Source organism: Malaclemys terrapin, chromosome 10 (assembly GCF_027887155.1).
Source record: "Malaclemys terrapin pileata isolate rMalTer1 chromosome 10, rMalTer1.hap1, whole genome shotgun sequence".
NCBI classification, from domain to species: domain Eukaryota; kingdom Metazoa; phylum Chordata; order Testudines; family Emydidae; genus Malaclemys; species Malaclemys terrapin.
Window position 1 is genome coordinate 4,417,617 of NC_071514.1, and position 21,550 is coordinate 4,439,166.

The window sequence follows — 21,550 nt, forward strand, 5'->3', positions numbered from 1 at the left end:
CCACTGTCTCTCTCTGATATCCTGGGACCAACATGGTTACGACAACACCGCATACATGATTTTGAATAGATATACAGAAAAGACAAAGCATGGGAAACAACAGATATGACTGTTATTGTAAACTGTGAACTGAAATTCTCCTAAACACAGGGAAAAATAAAAAGCAGTTGACATAAAAAAAAAAAAAAAAACCCACACACACCACTACAAATAAACAAACCTTTAATGAAGCAGAATTGATATATTTGCAATTTCAGTACCAAAATATGAGGCTTCAAATAATTTTGATGGGACTAGAAAAACCGCAGAAAAACTTAGTAAGAATCGCAATTAGGCCTGGTCTACTTTGAAAATTTAGATCAATCTAGCCATGTTGCTCAGAGGTCTGAAAAATTTCACCCCCCTGAACACCGCTGTTAAGATGCCATAATCCTGGGAACAACTGCGGCTATGTCAATAGAAGGATTCTTCCGCAGACCTAGCTATCGCCGCTCAGGGAAGTGGATTACCTACATGGATGGAAAAACCTCTTCTGTCAATGTAGGAAGCATCTATAGTACAGCACTGCAGCTGTGGTGCTGTAGTGTTTGTAGCGTAGACGTAGCCTTATTCTTAAGTACCTATACAAGACACTTGCCCCTCAAATTAAACAAACTCTCAAGTCCAATAGATTCTTGGTTGGGAGTTGTCAGATTCATTTTACCAGAAATAGTTAAGGTGTCTTTCTTGCTTATTGCCAATTCATTTCTCTTGGTTTCTTAGATTTTTATACATCTTAAAGTCTCATCCAAGCTATTTCTTTTCACATTCCATCAAAAAGTACTAGGACATTCTGAAGCTTTAGGGCATGTTAGAAAGAGATGGTTAGATTCTCACATTTTCTGCAAAAAGTGACTGGTTATACAAACAATGGGACTGTGGAAGCTACCAAACAAATCTAATGCAGTCATGCTAATAATGCTGGCAAGTTAACCTTCCCACAAGCTTAGCTCTTCTAGAATTGCTGGATTCACTGACGTTCATGGAATACATTTCTGGATTTTGACAGGTGATTTCTCAAGTGATTAGAAATAAACTATATCCCATGCATAGCGACAGATTTATTTATTTATTTATTGAAGTGGACTAGGGAATTGGTTGGGCTATACAACTACCTGCAATAATACACAGTCCCCCCACAACTATGAGCTACACTGATCAATGAAAATGACGAGTAATGTACAATGAATGGTAAAAAAAAAAAAAAGACACTAAACACAGAGGATGAAATCCTGAAGTTTTGCCATTGACTTCAGTGGAGCCAGGATTTCATCCAGAACCTCTTGTCCACAAAAGATGAAGCCTGATAGCTTGAAAGTTTCTCATATTTGTGTCAGCTACAATGCCTGGGTCTGTCCCATTTCCTTAGGAAACCTGAAGACAGACCGATCACATCTCAAATATGCTTGGGGTCTGCCAGAGTTTCTCCTTGTCATGGTCTGAACTAGGATCATTGCAACAGAGGACAGACTAAATGCCTGCAAACAAAACCATTCATCATGAGTTCAAGCATCGACAATTTTACATGGGACAAATCATCCCTGATAGAAGATTCCTGTACTGACTGATTTCCCAGTAAAATAAGTTGCATGTAAGTGGTTAAGAATTGAAAACTCTTGGCTCACTGTGATCAGGGAATGGCAGGTAAATTTTATCTATCTGTAATACTCTCTTCAAAAGATTTACTAGACATGTTTGTGGAAAACAAAGCTTGTTTGCCAAGGTTAGACAGCCCTCTGTTCTTTCACAAGTGTTAATGTCATCAAAAAAGAAATTACAACTGTCTCAAGCATTCAGCCAATGCTTCCATTGTTGAATTGCTGTGCAAATAAAGAGCTCAAATAAAATTACTTGCTGGTGGATTCCCTATTTATAAATACACACAATTGGTTCCTGTTTTAGCTTTTACTCTGAGATGTTTTAACAGGAAAGCCATATACGATTATATTATTTCCTCCCTCAATTTTTAAGGTGCAGTTAAAATCTTCACCGTATGTCACATGTAACAGTCAAATTCAGTGAGCAAAAACCAAGTTCATAATAATTTATTATTATTACTATTTTATACGGTCCATGGTTTATATACTTACATTTTTCAATCTACTGTATTTGGGGAAATATAAGCAAAGCAGCATCTGTTCCAGAGAGTTCACATTTCAATGACCTTAAGAAAACTTAATAAATTATAAAAGCAAATTATCAATCTGAAAAATATTAACTGCACCTCAGGAGACCAGACAGCCAGTTCTGGTTATTACCCTGAAATTGTGAGAGAGGGATTGTTTGTTAAACTTAAGACTGTGAGAGGCTTCCAAAATTTCAGGAAAGACTTGATTTTCAGTAGTTAATATTTTTATTTATACAAAATATATAATTTACCATTAATCCCTACTAATCAAAGTACCAGCACAAAAAATAAATGGAAATGATCCTACAATCTATATTGCTTGGACTGGTTTAAAAAAAAAAAGGGGGGGGAGAAAAAAGCCGCAAGTGAGCATTTTAACTAAAAGACCTAAACAAAAATTAACATATTTATGTAAAGTGAATTCAATGTAAAAGTTTAAATTGATTTTGCTGCAACAGCGGATTGTTTCCTAGCCAAAAACTCTGCACCTATCTACCAGAGCCGCCTTTGAGAAATCTGAACTCCATCATCATGGATATACCCTTTTATGCACCCCAAGTAAAATGCGAAGAAATAACTGCTACCTACATGGCTTTTGGTATCTCAAATCTCATTCTATTCAGTAAAATCACTTACATTCAAAAATAATCATCTGAGGCATAGCATAATTCCATAGTGCATTAGTGGTAAACCCGACAAGAAAATTCTACAGTTCTGCTTGCATGCTCTGAAAAGTGCATGGAATCTGCAAAACATAAGGCCACCCTCACAGCCAAAGAAGAGAAAGATTTTAAACAATCACTAAGGCAGAATAGTGATATCATAAAGACAATTTCTGCGCTAGCTTGTTTTCTGAAACTCTCTTTGCCACTGAGCAGCTAGAACAGATAATAACTATTAGTAAATCAAACTCCTGCAATATCCAGCTGTGTCTCACACATTTACATACAGATAGAATGGGTATATGTTTTTAATATGTATGCGATACGTACTTTTACCACAGCTGAAGTGCATGCTACAAAGGAGGAGGAGAATGGGAATGGAATCAGCATGAGATAATAAAGTGGCCTAGATAAAGTATTAGCCAGCGATTGATCTCAAACAGGGGATGCTGCTTCTCTCTGACCTGATTACTTACTATGCATAGATTCCATTAAATAGAGCTTAGAAATGGAAAGCTTCTGAAAAATACCGTAAATGCACCGACAGCATCCTAAGCCAAATCAGTGAGTGAATACATACCCACATGTACAGTACATGTATGCGGTTCAAACTGTACCTGCATAACCTCACCCGACTATCTTATAAACGTGTATCCATTCCAGGCAGCGTCAGCCTTGAAACCCTAGATAGATTTATATTTTAAATGAAAAAAAGCAAGCCAATCTCCCATTTTATTAAAACTAGGCTCTCTTTTTCTCCCTTGCACAGAATAATTGTTTGTTAGGGGTATTTCAATATCTTGCGCAGACTTCTGCTATGTTGAAGCAGCATGTGTGTTTTGTTTAATCTGACTCCATGTCTGTATCTGTATATGGACTCACACACACTCAAAGAAAGAGCGTGTTAGAGATAAAAGAACAGACATAGTAAGAATGCAGCTGAGAGTATCCACTGGTGAATTATAAAGATCATTCCTCTCCTAGGAAGGAAGACCTTTCTCATAGCTCACTGAAATGACTTTTTTTTCCCCTCCATGAGAAGTTTGTTAATTTGAAATACTTTAAAATAATTAAATTACTGCATATGTTCCTATATAAACTAAGAAACTGATGCCATAAATTCAAGGCAAAAAATTGTTTTTGCTTGGTGGGTGGGCTAAAGAAAAGGCACACTGGCTGAGCTTAACCACAGGTAGGGCCCTATCAAATTCACAGTCCATTTTGGTCAATTTCACAGTCATAGGACTTTAAAAATCGTAAATTTAATGATTTCAGCTATTTAACTCTGAAATTTCATGGAGTGGTAATTGTAGGGGTCCTGGCCCATAAAGGAGTTGTTGGGGGATTGCAACATTATTGCCTTCCAAGCTGGGCAGCTGAAGAGTGGCTGCTGCTGGCCAGGAGCCCAGCTCTGAAGGCAGAACCGCTGCCAGCAGCAGCGCAGAAGGAAGGAAGGATGGCCTGGTATGGTATTGCCACCCTTACTTCTGCATTGCTGCCTGCAGAGCTGGGTCTTCAGTCAGCAGCCACCACTCTCCGACCGCCCAGCTCCGAAGGCAGCAGCACAGAAGTAAGGGTGGCATGGTATGGTATTGCCACCCTCAATTCTGTGCTGCTGCTGGCGGGGCGCTGCCTTCAGAGCTGGGCACCCGGCCAACAGCCACCACTCTCCAGCCCCCCAGATCTGAAGGCAGCGCAGAATCAAAGGTGGCAATATTGCAACCCCCCTAAAATAACCTTGTGACCCTCCCTGCAACTCCCTTTTGGGTCAGGACCCCCAATTTGAGAAACGCTGGTCTCCCCCGTGAAATCTGTATAGTAGAGGGTAAAAGCACACAAAAGACCAGATTTCACAGTCTGTGACGCGTTTTTCATAGCTGTGAATTTGGTAGGGCCCTAACCATAGGGCATTAATTTATGTTAGTTGTTTGTGAGGGAAATTCAGTGTTCGCTTATACAAGAGAATACGTGGTACTGAAGAGTCTGACTTTGTATAGGAATTTCATGCAGCCTCTACTTTGGCCTGACGTTTTCCAAGAAATCTGAAAAATAAAGTGCTCCAGCAACCTGACAAGATAGGTCAAATCCATCCTTGGTGTAACTCCACTGATTTCAACGGAATTACACTGGGTTGGATCTGATATACCTTGTTAGTTGGCATTGTTAGTTGGCTTTTGAAATGCATTTAACAATTTAGGGATCAGAAGAGGATCTCAGCCTTAAATTATATGGAATTGGCTGCAAAATGCTGACATTCAGCACAGCTTATGTGTATATAGTACAAAATATCAACTCATATTTTGTTTGGTGCTAGCTTATGTGTATATAGTACAAAATATCAACTCATATTTTGTTTGGTGCTAAGGATGATTACATGTTACTGCTTTCATCCTGGTGAGTACATTTCACTCAAAACATTTTTTAGGTTTAAATCTGGCCCCATTGATGTCAATTGGATGAAAATTCACCCATACCCTCTGTATCACTTACCCCACCACTGTGGTGTAACACAAAAACTGTATTAACAGTGCAAACCACCACTACAGATTAGGTGAGGAAGTGAAGATTACCAACAGACCCTACAATGGGAATTTCAGGTAGGCAAAATAATGGGAATTTGGAGAGGCTATGAGGAACCAACACCTCTTCAACTCTAGTGAAAAGTGTCACGGGATATTTAATGAGCATACGTTGTCAGAACTTTACAATTTAGGTTTCATATAAAAAGGATTCACTTTAAAATCATAACTGAATTAACAGCAGCTTTATGAACCATGATTATTAAGTACAGTTATGACAGAACAATTTTGTTCTAGTGCTAAACTCATCTTCTCCTATGAGAGCACCCACTGAATTGCCAGAATTAAGCCACCCATCTGGAGTTCTAGACTATTGGACTGGGTTGGCCCACAATAGGCGGTGAAGCAGCTGCTCTGGTAAGTTCTTGACTGGCACCAAGATATCTCAAGAGGAGCTATTTTAACCACATAACTTTCCAAGCTCCCAAAGTCTAAGTGCATCCGCTCTGTAAATCACAATGCACACAGAACAAGAAAGCAAGAAAGGGAATGGAGTCTTCAGCCTGTTGGTACATTCTTAGGAGATGGCCAAGTTACAGGTAGGGAAAAAAGTGCCCATTCTCCAGTGGAGAACATCCAGCAATCTGCAGTCCTAAGAGGAGAACAACGGTAGTAGAAAGAGAAAGAAAACAGAATATTGTGTTCAAGAAAAGATCCAAAATTTGAAGGTTGTTTTGGTAAAAGATTGTATACATGGTATATAAAGATGGGAGGATCCCAGGGGCCTGCCAAATGTCTACATTGTAGTTAAGGAGCCCCGCAGCCCAAGTCCTGCAAGCCTGAGTCAACTGACATGGGAGAGCAGTGGATGTTTAATTGCCAGGTAGATATACCCATAAGCCATTATTGCTTGATAGGAGATCTTTGGGATGGTGGTTCTTTCCTCAGTCTTCTTCTGTCAGCACCAAGGAGTTAAAAGCATGCTGGAGCTGGGGGGATGCTACAGTGATGATGTCTATTGATGTATTTAGATAGATAGATAGTATATTATAGGACACACTTGATTCCTCTGGCTGATAAGAAACATAATGGGGCAGCCATACAGCACCCCCAACTGGCAGATCTCTGGTTGCTATGGTGACATGGGTTCCCACATGCAATAATAACGAGTCAACCTGATTTTGAGGATGGGACATGCAAAATAAGACAGAAGAGAACATTATTACAACAACAACAACAAAATTGGTCCCAGTGCCCCTAATCCGAGAAAAATTGAGGAAAAAGGCAGAGAGATCATGCAAAATTTCTTCCAATTGTGCTTGGTAGAGGCCATTAAATGGAATTATATGGCTTCTTTTGGGATATCCATGCTAAGGCGATGGAAGGTCCCTAAAAGGGGGGACCCTGGTGCCTGGACTTTGGCCGTACCCTCACACTGTCCTCTTCCCTGAGGCCCTGTGCCATCCCCCCCCCCCCAAGGCCCCGCCCCTGCTCACTCCTCTCTGCCCCCTACTCCTCATCACTCATCCTTATGGCTGGTAAAAAGCGATGGGGACATGGCCCCCTGGTTTGCCCTGTTTCGGCACCCCTGGTCCGTGCATTACTTGAGAACTTTCGAGAGTCACTGCTATATATTCAGTTGTGCAGAGAGGGAACCCTCTAGTGCGTCACTCTGGACTGGCAGAGGCTCTACCTTGGAAAATTTCTTTGCACATGGATTATGGTTTAAAGAAACAATCTGACTCAAGACCAGCGGTTCCAAGCAGGGCCAGCTCTAGCTTTTTTGCTGCCCCAAGCAAAAAAAAAAAAAAAAAAAGGGTGGCAGCTCGCAGGGGGGGTGAAGGGTGGCACCTTGCAGCCGGGCGAGAGGGGCTCCCCCCTCCGGCCTTGGGGTGCCTTTCCTGGCCGGGCAGAGCCCCCGGGGGCTGCAAGAGGTGCTGGCTCAGCCGCTCCTTTAAAGGCGGCTCGGCTGGGCTGGGTTCAGAGCAGCATGGGAGGCGGAAGCCGGTGCAGGCGGTGGGGAGCGGTGCGTCCCAGGGAGCCCGGCGACACAGTGAGCGGCGGGGATCGCTAGTTCCTGCCCCCCCGGGCCAGGGTCCATGCCCCTGCAGGGCGGGGCTGGGACTGGCGGAGCATGGGGAGCTGGAGCTGCGGACCGGGCTGCCAAAGCAAAAAAAAAAAAGCCATTAACTTCCCTGGTATCAGTGTGTCCATAAAAGATTAGTATTTTCCTCAAAACGAACTTCTGTTTTATTTTACTTAAAATTAACGTACTACAGGATTCACACGATCAGCTGAGCTACCGTTTGAACCCAACACTCTTTGGGTACATCTACACCACAGGAAGGTGTGATTGTAGCCTGGGTAGTTATACCCATGCTGGCTTTAATTTAGCTGGTGCAGGTAACAGTGGTAGTGAGGACATGGCAGTGTGGGCTAGCCACCCCGGTACAATCCCAGTGGGGATCCTGGGAACATAGTATGATTACAGACCTGTGCTAGAGGCTGCCAGTGCTATGCACGTAGCTAGATGAAAGGTAGGTCGCCTACCCACGCAGCAATCGCATCTCCATCTGCGGTAGAGATGGACCCTTTTTGTCTACACCAATAGGCTGCAGTATGTTACTCCACCCCAGAGAGATTTGACTTTTTTGGTGAAACCTTAACAAAAAAAAAAAAAAACCCCATACCTGAAAATGGATGCCTTTCTTACAAAGCCCACCTTCTCACCAACCCAACCCAAGAAACTTCACAGTATGCAGGGAGTTTGTATGCTTCAGGACCAGTGGAAAGAGCCATTATGCTGAAAGCAATCTGAAGATTTAGGGTCAAATGCTGCTCACTTTACTCAAGCAAACAGTCCTAATGACTTCACTTCTTTAATCTTAATGGGATTATTCTCTTGTGTAGGGCAAGAAGGACTCTGATTCTCTCTCCTCTGTACCCCTACATCCTTCCTATTTCTCTTTTCCCATCAACAGCCCTCCAAAACTTTGCACTAGGCTAGACTGTCTTTCAGCCCAAAGGCTGGCTGTGACTTGCTCTGGAGAGCGGTCCCCAAGCTGGTGTCAGAGCTTGCTGCAGAACAGCATGGGGCGGTTCTCAGCCCTGTCAGGCTAGGAGTGGGGAATCAAGCTGAGTCACAAATACCATTTGCCATGTTGGGGGGCAGGGAGGGGGGCTGCTCTTTCATTTAACCATCAGGCCAGCTCTGTGTGTAGTGTATTTAATGGCTATATGTCCATTTCTAATTAAACAGAGAGCAGTATGAGGGGGAAATGTTGAGTACTAAAAGATTTTTTTTTTTAAAGTAGTAAGTTATTTTCCCCAATAGCTACTCTTCTAAAATTATTTTAAAAATACCATTTTAAAAGAGGAACAACATACTCCAGGGCATGTAGTTGTAAAGATATATATATATGCACTTCCCCAGTACGATAGGCACTCACCCTTTGGCCTCATTTTTATGACTCTACACCCTGGAGTGGTGTTATTGCTTACAAATACATACATATATACTTATGGGTGTACGTGAGATCTGCAGATGTTTTATTTATAAGTGGCAGGCCTTATTGCATCATTGAAACATGCATTTACAAACAGATATAGGTTTTATGAAACCCTATTCCGTTGTTTTAATAGCTAAGCTATCCAGCCATAGCATAATAATGCACAAGGTAAATGTGTCTCCATCTCTAGAACCTGTTCCAAGTTTTCTCAGATGTGACTAACTGCAAGAATTTTCCAACCATCAAAAGTTAATAAAAAAAAAAAAGACAAAATAAGGCTGTCTAAATCCTTGATAACAAACACATACTGATGCAAAGTGGAGGGGGTTTTGGTGAATTTTAAGGCCCTAATTGAGCAAGGTAAGTGTGTGCCTAACTTAAGCATGTGAGTAGATCCATTGACGTTAATATGGTTAAAAATTAGGTACACAGTTAAATGCTTTGTTGAGCAGGGCCTACACTATGACAAGACTGAATTCTGAGCTATCTGCCTCAAAGGGTAATTTTAGAGGTAAGTCTCTAACGGAGAACAGCTGCAATGCCCCCCGTTCACAGCATGTAAGAAAGAAAGGAGGTAAGTTACACGTATATTTTGTTATCTTGTTACTGTCGCTTAAAGTTATCCTTAAGTATGCAATGCAAAGAATGAAAAAACATCATCATTTATATAAATCTACAAAGTACATCTGGCAGTGATAAGCAACATAATAACGCTTTAAAGACAGGGAATGGTGTGTGAAACATTAGTAGGAGTGGACTATAATTATTGTTTACTAATGCTAGATACTACCATTATTCTAACAGCTTGTGCATTGTCAAATCAACATTCTGCATTAAACAAATGACCACTTGGGAATTGTTTGGGAACAGCTCTCCTCCTATTACTGCTTGACTAAAAAATGCCATTTACAAGCAAAGAAAGCTGCCTCTGAGCTGAAAACAAGACACTGGAAGCCTTTCTGAGAAAAGATACATATGAACTTGATCCTCTACAGCCATTCTAATTTCATTCTAGAATATAAACTAAAACAGTGACAACAGGAATTTCCTATAGGATTTCATTAACGCTGTAATACATTGAACATATCCTCTGTTTTCAATCTTCAGGTTTTGAAAGGTTCTGAGTGGTAAAATGATGACAAAGAATGACTGACATTAAATTGTAATCCCTGAACAGGCAAACTGAAAGACCTTTGCATTTAGCTTCAGAATGGTTTTGACTGAAATTGATACCTGCATGGAAGTCCCAAGAAAAGATCAGGTGAATTCCTGATTGCACTGAAGTCAATGGGAGTTTTGCCACTGATGTCAATGGAGCAAAGATTCCACCCACCAAATGCAGTAAACTTGCTAACCTTGGGGTGAAATCCTGGCCCCACTCAAGTCAATGGCAAAACTCGGCAGGTAGTGATCGATCTAGTGTAGACGGGATAAAATTGATCCCTGATCGCTCTGCCGTCGACTCCGGAACTCCACCGTGGCGAGAGGCAGAAGCGGAGTCGACGGGGGAGTGGCAACGGTCGACTTGCCACCGTCCTCACGGCCAGGTAAATCGACCTAAGATACGCCGATTTCAGCTATGCTATTCACGTAGCTGAAGTTGCGTATCTTAGGTCGACCCCTCCTTGGTTTCTGTGTGCGCTTTGCAAATATATTGTTGCTGCACAATGTAGAGACAAAGTTTATATTTAACTTTGCAAGTACTGGTGAGAAAAACAGATATACTTCAATATACATTACAGAGTTCCACTTACCATTAAGTCTTCAGGTGCTGGCCTTTCCTTTGGTTGCTTTCTCATGCTATGTATCATAAAAGTGAAATGGTTATATATAAACAACTGTTCATTTATTTCACATGCTTAAATACTGAAGACTTCTTCCTTTAAACACAGGCAGATCATGCCTAGAATTTCAATGTACTTCTTAACTTTATCAAGTACAAACTGAAGACATGGCTCCTAAGAGCACCCAAAATGTTAATCAATTTCTTTCCTCTTTTTTCAGCTTTTGATTCCATACAGTGTTACTGCATCCTTAATAAAACTGTTATGTATTCAATTGCTGATGAGAAGATTCTGTAGAAGATGGACCAATTTTCTACTTGTCTTGTTATAGTGTCTGAGCATTTCAAGATTTCAAGATTGTAATGTGATGGGTCATTTTTATCACTTCTGAAAGCTGGTCAGATCTACCACAAACTTCCAAAGAACGTTCTCTTACTATGTCTGGAACCAATTATTTTCTAAATTAATTTGGGGGTCCTTGTTACTGGGGATTCCTTTAAATATAGTGATCAGTATAAACGAATCAACTGAGAAATCATGGTAAATTTTTTCTCATTTTGACATTATGATGTAGCTGGACAGAAGAAGAATACACACAGGTGGGAAATTTAATTTTTAACACTAAACAGCTATAGGGTTGCATGATGTCGTCCTGGAGTGTCCCCCTTAATTTTTTTACACTTATTTCCACTGCTTTGCAGGCTGATAGTTCGTTATGGAGCATTAAGCGGTTTATTAGATCAAGTTTCTCATCCAAATAGTCCTAGTTTTGTATAGTATCAGGGGGTAGCCGTGTTAGTCTGTATCTACAAAAACAACAAAGAGTCTGGTGGCACCTTAAAGACTAACAGATTTATTTGGGCATAAGCTTTCGTGAGTAAAAACCTCACTTCTTCGGATGCATAGAGTGAAAGCTACAGATGCAGGCATTATATACAGACACATGGAGAGCAGGGAGTTACTTCACAAGTGGCGAACCAGTGTTGACAAGGCCAATTCAATCAGGGTGGATGTAGTCCACTCCCAATAATAGATGAGGAGGTGTCAATTCCAGGAGAGGAAAAGCTGCTTCTGTAGTGAGCCAGCCACTCCCAATCCCTATTCAAGCCCAGATTAATGGTGTTGAATTTGCAAATGAATTTTAGTTCTGCTGTTTCTCTTTGAAGTCTGTTTCTGAAGTTTTTTTGTTCAATGACAGTGACTTTTAAATCTGTGATAGAATGACCAGGAAGATTGAAGTGTTCACTTACTGGCTTGTGTATGTTACCATTCCTGATGTCCGATTTGTGTCCATTTATTCTTTTGCGGAGGGACTGTCCGGTTTGGCCAATGTACATGGCAGAGGGGCATTGCTGGCACATGATGGCATATATGACATTAGTGGATGTGCAGGTGAATGAGCCCAGTACAAATAAGTGATGGTCACATAAACACCACCCTATACCGGAAACCTACTGACCGCTATACGTACCTACATGCCTCCAGCTTCCATCCAAGACACATCATACGATCCATTGTCTACAGCCAAGCCCTAAGATACAACCGAATTTGCTCCAACCCCTCAGACAGAGACAAACACCTACAAGATCTTTATCAAGCATTCGTAAAACTACAATACCCACCTGGGGAAGTGAGGAAACAGATTGACAGAGCAAGACGGGTACCCAGAAATCACCTACTACAGGACAGGCCCAACAAGGACAATAACAGAACACCACTGGCCATCACATACAGCCCCCAGCTAAAACCTCTCCAGCGCATTATCCACGACCTACAACCTATCCTGGAAAATGATCCCTCACTCTCACAGACCTTGGGAGGCAGGCCAGTCCTTGCTTACAGACAACCCCCCAACCTGAAGCAAATACTCACCAGCAACTACACACCACACCACAGAAACACCAACCCAGGAACCTATCCCTGTAGCAAACCTCGTTGCCTACTCTGTCCCCATATCTACTCTGGCAACAGCATCAGAGGACCCAACCACATCAGCCACACCATCAGGGGCTCATTCACCTGCACATCCACTAATGTCATATATGCCATCATGTGCCAGCAATGCCCCTCTGCCATGTACATTGGCCAAACCGGACAGTCCCTCCGCAAAAGAATAAATGGACACAAATCGGACATCAGGAATGGTAACATACACAAGCCAGTAAGTGAACACTTCAATCTTCCTGGTCATTCTATCACAGATTTAAAAGTCACTGTCATTGAACAAAAAAACTTCAGAAACAGACTTCAAAGAGAAACAGCAGAACTAAAATTCATTTGCAAATTCAACACCATTAATCTGGGCTTGAATAGGGATTGGGAGTGGCTGGCTCACTACAGAAGCAGCTTTTCCTCTCCTGGAATTGACACCTCCTCATCTATTATTGGGAGTGGACTACATCCACCCTGATTGAATTGGCCTTGTCAACACTGGTTCGCCACTTGTGAAGTAACTCCCTGCTCTCCATGTGTCTGTATATAATGCCTGCATCTGTAGCTTTCACTCTATGCATCCGAAGAAGTGAGGTTTTTACTCACGAAAGCTTATGCCCAAATAAATCTGTTAGTCTTTAAGGTGCCACCAGACTCTTTGTTGTTTTTCTAGTTTTGTATGCAACAGGTGCAATCAGCTTTTGTAGGCTGAGTTTAGCCGCAGGAAGGAGCACTATAACATGGCACTGAGATGACCATCAGAAGCTGCTTACTGACTAATTGGATTACATCCAAACAGCCAGAGTTTATGGTGTAACTGGCATAAAGTCCAAGTCTGATGTGCTCCTCACTTGATGTGTCTAATACTTATAGAAGTCAATTGCTAAAATGGTATACAACGTAATTTTTTGAACAATAATACCTCGTGCTATAAGCTGCATACGGTACAGGTGAATATTCAACTATATCTAAAAAAATGTAAATATTCTTGTAGTAAATAGGGGCCATAGTACCATTAATGATTCAAAGGACAATTTGCCTTCCTTATAACCACATGCACCTCAGATAATGCACACATTAGCAAGTAATGCAAGCTGTCTGAATCGTGGGTGGGTAACAGTCCTAATCTGATATTCCAAAGTAGCTGTATCTCTTGGGAAAACCAGGCTATTATCCACCATCATTCATGTTTCTTGACATCTGTGGAAATTTTAACACAGGTTAGCCCTCCTTCTTTCTCAATAATATTTTTTATGCAACATCTAATTACTTTTTTTGGAAGGGATAGAAAGGTGCAGCCTCCTGCATATCAGTTAGTTATGCTGTAAAATCACTGAACATTGTGGTCTGCCGTAAATTGTATCCATCAAAAATGGGGCCTGTATTAGATAAACACAAACTGTGTATTTATTATTTTAATTAACGGATAAATCATACTGTATATTCTTCATTTTCAATACCACTTGCCACACACTATGGGAATCTTGAGAGAGAGTTTCTTGGAATTGTTTCATACATAATGTATTAAACTATCTGAATATTCATTTTATTTGCATAGTTTTTGGCTCATTTGCCCTAAGATGTGCTAGAGAACTTGAAATGTTTTAAAGCACAATCTACTACATCGCCGACAGCCATGGGCCTGATCCTGTGTGGGGCTCCGTGCCTTTAACCTCACTGGCTTCACTGGGAAAGATTCCTAAAGCATTCCTTTCCTAAACACTGCTGCAGGGCCAGATTCTCGGCTGGCAGAAACTGGCATAGCTCCATTGATTACACTGACTCCATTGGTGCTGCTAATTTACACCAGCTGGCCAGCTGGCCCAGACAGTGCATTTTAATAAATGGGAACATCTTAGTCAAAAGCATCACATTTATGCAAAGTTCAATGTCAGTTATTCTGCCTTCATTTTATTACTTAAATAGCTGCTTCCTCTGTAAATGAGACATTAAAAAAAACAAAACCAATAAGCATTTCCTCTCTCCTGTTTGTTACAATGAATTGTACTTAGAGCTTTAACCTTTTGTTGCTTAGGAAATTTATTCTTTCAACAATATTTTCTCCCCTCTCTCTGAAATTTAAAGTGCCTTCCGCTGAACTATTCAGCCCTATGGTGTACTTTAAAATATGACTCCAAATAAAAATTACTTACTGGAAAGCCAATGAATTAATCAAGGACATTGTTTACCTTTCTAAACATTGAGGCAGTTTTATGAGTAATAATACAAGCAGCTCTGAATAATGAAGTTATAAATATGATTCTCTCTTTCCCCCAACCCTCCCAATTGAATTCTTAAAATAGTCTCTGTGCACAAGAACGCACCCAGATTCATAGCAGTTTATTAAAACAGGAAAAGCCCTCTTAAGTACCGTACTTTTACGACCCTTCGTGTAAATAACGTTTACATAATTTAAACAGTTTGCTCAGCTTTGCTGCCCCGTCTGCCCAAGGCCCCCGAGTCCCTCTCGCCTCAGAAAGGATGCAGGGGAAGCCATAAGGTCTCATGGAGCTGCAGAGTTAATGGCATGTATCATTTACATTGAGGGCATGGCATGTTTGCCAACTGAGCTTACCATTGAGTGATGAAGTGTACAAATGGCTCAGAGAACTCCCCAACCGGAAGGACTGGCGATTCCTGGGATTGGTTTGATATTTGGGGGGAGGGAGGGAGAAGGGAAGGAAGAAAGAGTCAGAAGAAGTGAGGACAATTTTTAAAAAGGGAAGCAATATATACCATTAAAAACGGAGTAAGCAACAATGCCCCATCTCACACAGAGAAAAAGGTACAAATTCTTCTGAACATGTGTTGTAAAACACGGAATTTAAAGTAATGAGTATTACCCAATGGGTAGAAACATGGGGAAAAACACCGAGGAGAGGTGAAAAAAGGACAATGATAGCCACAGGGTAGAAAGGAAGGTAGGGAAAGTGTAAATGAGAAATTAATGATTATTTAAGTAACACACAAATGGCCTTGTAATTAACGAAGAGCTGTGAAATTATTCTTGTGTTGACCTTTGTTTCTTTCACCGAATTCACTTTTTATTTACACTCATGTTTACTTACACTTATTCATTTCAGAGCTGTCCGACTATGCATAGCTCTTGCTAGGTTTAAAAGAAAAATTCTTACAAGAAATAAAGGAAATTATAACGGAAGATTTGCCAGCCTCGCTAAATTAACTACCAAGTATTTATGAAAGCAAATAAATTAAGAGCACAAGAAAAAAACTACACCGAGAGCAAATAACATTACCATTTGCAAAGGAGGGCTTTACGAATTTAGGAGTTTTTCCAAGAATGACAGAGCGCTCCACTGTGTTTATAGTGTAACAGCTCAGGATGTAATGAAATTACACTGCAGAGTACTTTAACAGTGTCATCTCATTAGACCTACAGTTGGAACAAGAGAGCCACATAAAACAGGCAGCTGCAAATGACTCCATTCTCATCTATTCTCATTTGCTATTAAAAATACCTTTCGGCGGCTTTTTTCCTTCCTGACATCCCTACACAAAGTACCCTGCAAAGTATGATACATGCACCTATTTAAATTAACAAAGGAATGACTTATTTTAATCTCACTGTGCTTTGGAGTGCTTTGGCCATTTGGATGAGCAATATATCATTACATACAACCTTCCAGCGCTGCAGGCAAGAAACTCAGAGCGTGCAGCATTTGGTGGGAGCCAAACAATTTCTCTAGCACACAACTGTGTCAAATGCATGCATGTATTCATTATTGAGAATGCGAGGAAATAGCTTTGATGTAGTGGAAAAAAGATGATGATAAAAGCACCTCTGCAATGTGTGTGTCATTATCAATGGTGGCAGATAGATACAACTGCAGAGCCTCCTATGTGATTAGTAAATATACATATAATTGCTGTGGCCAATTATCAGAAAAATGAGATAGGTAATTACAAGACAGAAAATTAACCAGAACTCTTATTAAGGTTTCGTTTCCAATCCAAACAATTGGAAACTGCTGGAAAATACAATTAAATCAAAAGTAAATGAAGAGTAAAAGGAGACGCCAACATTGCTTTACAATTTTCAGAGAGTTCTATTAAATGTAGAGAATGTTTGACATCATGCACCTTAGTTCTTGTTGGATTTGTCCTAGAAGAGGGAAAGGTTAGTATTTCTAAACTTAAAAAAAAAAGACAAATATAGGAAGGTTTCCACTGGAGAGTACGTAAGGGAACACAGTGTCTCTAAACTTTCCTACATGTGATTCTCTAAACTAGGAAGTTACTCACTTGTAAGATGAAAAATTCAGGGCAAAATTTCAGGTGCACTTGTGCTGAGTGGAGACAGGCTGGTGTACATATTTCCAGGGTTTTCTGCTGTCCAGTAGAAGCTTACTTATACTCATGTCTGAGTTTAGAAATGGTAATTGCCCCCTCTCCCAAGTGGGATGGGTGGATTAAAACAGAACAAACGCACATAACGCGCGAAACGCTCACCGGATATATTTCACACAACTCTTTGACACCTGGAAGCTGGAGCTACCCCCCGCAGAGCACTCTGGGGAGCTAGTTCTGTGCAGGGACCACCCCGCCATCAGAAGAGAGCACTGCCAATCCCACCTGGGGCACAAGTGAGAAGGAGTCTAAAATGCTCATCTTCTGAGAACTGCAAACGTGGATCAATTTATGCCAGAGTGGAGGAGGAGGGGCAGGCAACACTTAACACCTATTTGGTAGGTGATAATTTCTGCAATCACAAAGAGGGTAGCACCACAGGATCTGCCTATACCAGAGTGAAACTACATTATGGAAAGTGGAGTGAAAATCCACTGAATTGTATGAAGCAACTGGAGACTCTCTCTACTTCACTGGAACTAGAGTTCCCGGGTTCCCTGGTACAGGAATCAACAGAACTATAAGAAACACCACACTGAAAAACTGCAAGGCACTCAATAACGCAACATCATTAATACCTTTGTCCTGCAACTCCTCATACAGAGCACGACAAGTAGCACAAGGTTGCTGTGCTCCAGCCAAGCGAGAAAGGAGGCTTCACCTGGGTGCAAGCGAGGCTACAGGCTAGGCACAGCCATCCACAATGAGTGGAAATTTCTAACTCACTGCACGCCAGCTCCCTTCTATCTTAGGCACTTATATGCTAGGCTGTGAGGACATCAATCACAGCAGTTTCCAGGTGATACTCTACTCTCAGAAGTTTAGAATAAAAAGAAGTCGGGGGAGTAGGTGGAGGATGAACCTACATGATTCTCAGCATGTAAATTGGGTGCTTAACTCTAGTCTTTCCACTGAGTTCCGTGGGCTTCGGAAGCAGTCCTTAAGGCTCACTTCTGCTAATGGGCACAGATAACTTGGCGACCACATGGTAGCACACCTATTAACACTGACCTCTGTCCAGCTCATCACTTTTTATCTCATATGAGCAACACTCCACACCCACAACGTGCAAGAGCAGGCCCTAACTAAAGTCACTAGGCGACACCCACCCCTAGGCAGACGGCCAGCAAATTTCACTATGAAAGAATAATATTCCGAGTACATACTGTAATTTAAACCATACTGGTAAAGTGAAGTAGTAATGATGTTCTGTGAACCATTCTGAAAATGTGTGCCATAGGTATTGAAAACTCAACAACCTGGAGTCCAGGGAAGAAAGATGCTGAGTTGTCCAGTTTGCAATGGGGCCAAACAGGAAGGGACATTTGGAAATTATTATTTTAGGCAAGTCAGAGCTCACTTTTTTGAGACGAGGTTTATTAAGAATATTCAAATTCTGCTATGGGATTCAATACAGATTCCCACATAAAACTTACTATGAGCTAAGGCCTCATTACAAAGTATGATATAAAATAGTTTAATGAATTGCCAACTAGCCAACTTGATTAAAGCTGTCATTTTATCTTCCCTGGGACACCAAACAAGCCAAAGTGATACATATGCATGGAGAATGAATTGAATTTAAGACATGAAATTCTATTCTGTTAAACTGCACATACATAATTGCACCAAAGTCAGCTAAGTGCATCAAATTAACACCTTCATTTCACTTCTGAAAATACCTGCTGAAATCTACAAGCATGCAAGAGATAGGCCAGGAGGAAACACATCTTAGCCTCCACCGGAAAGAGCTGAAAGAGCAGACAATCAACCTAACTTCTTTCATAGTAAAACATTAAAAATTGGCCACTGAGCTTGCTGACATACACAGAATTTTTGAAATCATAGTAGCTGGAGATTGAACACACACATTAGATTATCATATCCATCCCATGCACTAATATTAACATTAATATTTTTATTTAGAGAGTGAGTTTGTTCTATGTGCTTAGTTACAAATTTAAAAATACTCTGTACATGAAACTACTCCCGATATGTAAAATGTTGCTGTTGCTACCTGCTGAAATTTGAGCAACCACTGTGTTGTTACATATGAAACAAAAAGTCAAACAAAATCTAAGCAAAAAAATACATATTACGTTGTGTCCTGAAGTTCACTAGACTGAAGCACTGGTGGACTCTCAAGGGGATGAAAATATGATAAAATAAAACAAAGCCTCACAAACCCCCGCCAAGTCTTCATGCTCAATTTTTTTTGCACATTCTGCGTAAGACAATATTGTCACACATGTGGAGTAATGTTAGTGAATTGCCCACATGAGATCTAATGACCAACCTTATTTCATTCTACCAAAGAACAGAGTCTTATTCTATACAAGGCTAAAAGAATGCAGTGTGAAATTTTGATGAGGATGGGAAAGAGGTACGTACTTTTTAAACTAAAAAAACCCAACAAAATGGACTCTACAATTTTCAGTAAAAATTGGCATCCTTTGGTCAATATGTCAGAGCTTCAATCCCGGGGTTCTTCTGTATTTCTATTTCTCAATTACCAACTTCTAAACAGAACAGCTTATTCATGGGAAGGTTGATACAAGCTTAACAATAGAGCCATAAATACATTCCTGGGAGGCTGATGCCAATCAGCTTTAGAACTTTACAAGCCATTTTCTCCTCTGCATCTTGTTACCACAAACACCTTACTGGCCCACGTATCAAAACAACATTTATGTAAGCGAGACCTAACACAGAAAAGGACAACGTTTAAGTCTCGGCAGCTTTTGAAGCGCGTGGTCAGCCTGATTCTCAAAAACAACTGAAATGAGCATGTACAGTGAGTACAGAGAAGGGCAGTGGGGGAAAAAAAAAAGTTTGAGTGATGCCTTTGCCTTGTGAATAATGAACAGTTCAGGAAGGTCAACCCATTACAACTGAAACCGTTTAATTATTAATTATGCACAATCTATGAGCGAAAGGACAAGTTCAGAATGTTTAATGGGTGGTAACTCCAACTGGACCCATTCTTGGCATCTTGTTATTAGCACTTGTCAGCAAGGTGCTCAGGCATAAAGAAAAAAGCACAGCAGCAGAAAATCTGAGCTAGAGGGAGGCGGGAGGGCTTTAAACTTCAAACACTGCTCCTGATATTTAATTTATAAAGTGACAACTCTCTGCTATAGAGCTTATCGACTTTCACGGCATTTAGGTAAGCTGCATTATCTAAATGAAGACATGGGAATATTTACACGTAGAGAATCTCTTTTGAATCCCTCTTCTTTAAAGAGAGAGGGACTGGCTTTGGAGGAATGAACATAGTCTCCAGAATTCAAATGCTCATTTTCAATCTGTGCACAGAGGTTACAAGGTCTGGGTTTTATCCTCATTCACTGCACCGGGGATCGGCAACCTTTGGCCTGTGGCCCGCCAGGATAAGCACCCTGGCGGGCCGGCCTGATTTGTTTACCTGCCGTGTTCGCAGGTTCGGCCGATCACAGCTCCCACTGGCTGCGGTTCACCGTCCCAGGCCAATGGGGGCTGTGGGAAGTGGCGGCCAGCACATCCCTCGGCCCGCACAGTTTCGCGCAGCCCCCATTGGCCTGGAGCAGCGATCCGCGGCCAGTGGAACCCACGATCGACTGAACCTGCGGACGTGGCAGGTAAACAAACCAGCCCGGCCCGCCAGGGTGCTTACCCTGGCGGGCTGCAGGCTAAAGGTTGCCGATCCTTGCACTACACAAACCTAGAGCATTCCTTCTGGTCTGAGAAGCACTGAGCAACCAGAACTCCCTTACCTTCACCAGGTATAGAAACACTACTGAGGATCAGGCCGTAGTCATACAAACCAGCCCCAAAAGTTAAAGAAAGAGGGGAGCAAAAATGTATTTGGCATAGTCACCTGGAAAGGAACAAATTCAGGGAGCTGCTGCTCTAGGTGGCATGATCTTCTTGGAAACATTCTCAAGTTAATGACACTCAAGACCAACTTCCAACCTACAACCTCTACTCACCTTCAGGGCTGTGCCATAGACCAGCTATGGCAGCATGGCTATCAAGATGGTTCCAGGAAGGAGGCCAACTGTATAGCAGTGCAGAGACAAGCTCAAGTGCCCTGCTACCTGAAAGGCAGAGGCCAGATTCGTAGCAAGTCCATTGGCTCTATGCTATTAGGAGGCTTTGCTCAGCTGCTAAACCTTCCACTCTGTGACATTTTCCACAGCTCCAGAGCTACTGCTATTATATATAAGATTTTCCTCTGTGCATGTGTTTGTGCAGAAGGAGATGGCATGGCCCTCTGGCCACGAGAGGAGAGTTAACGTAAGAGAACAAACAAAACCCAAGTTACCCCCTTCTCGGAGTTTCCCCAATATACCCTGGCTCTGAGATTGCAGTCTCCTCTGGACAGAGACCTTGTTTCTTGTAGTTAATGGGCACATCTGCAGTGCTTAATAAATCACTCTGATGAGCAGAGTTTTGGGATACCAGACCAACCTGAACAGGGTTATAGAATTTTTAGGCACTACTACTGTGTCTTGCTTTTCTTTTACTACTTAGCAACTTTCAAGTGAATTTTCAAAGAACACATTTATTTTTACACATTAGCCAACATTTAATTATGAGAAAGACAGCTGTGGGTAAATACTCAGCCTGA

The 21,550-nt window shown here is 41.4% G+C and overlaps 1 protein-coding gene across 6 annotated transcripts in view; it reads right to left on the reverse strand.

Annotated features, from left to right (window-relative positions):
* The window catches only part of MAP2K5 (mitogen-activated protein kinase kinase 5), a 186,708-nt gene that overhangs the window by 19,357 nt on the left and 145,801 nt on the right, over positions 1–21,550 (reverse strand). For 4 of the 6 annotated variants that reach the window (XM_054041145.1, XM_054041144.1, XM_054041150.1 and 1 more), the window contains 2 exons: positions 15,149–15,210; positions 10,612–10,657 (listed from right to left, as the gene is read on the reverse strand). The exons of the other annotated variants lie outside the window; for them this stretch is intronic. In XM_054041145.1, coding sequence (XP_053897120.1) covers positions 10,612–10,657; positions 15,149–15,210 — 108 coding nt within the window. The remainder of the gene's footprint in view (positions 1–10,611; positions 10,658–15,148; positions 15,211–21,550) is intronic. 6 annotated transcript variants of the gene reach the window in all.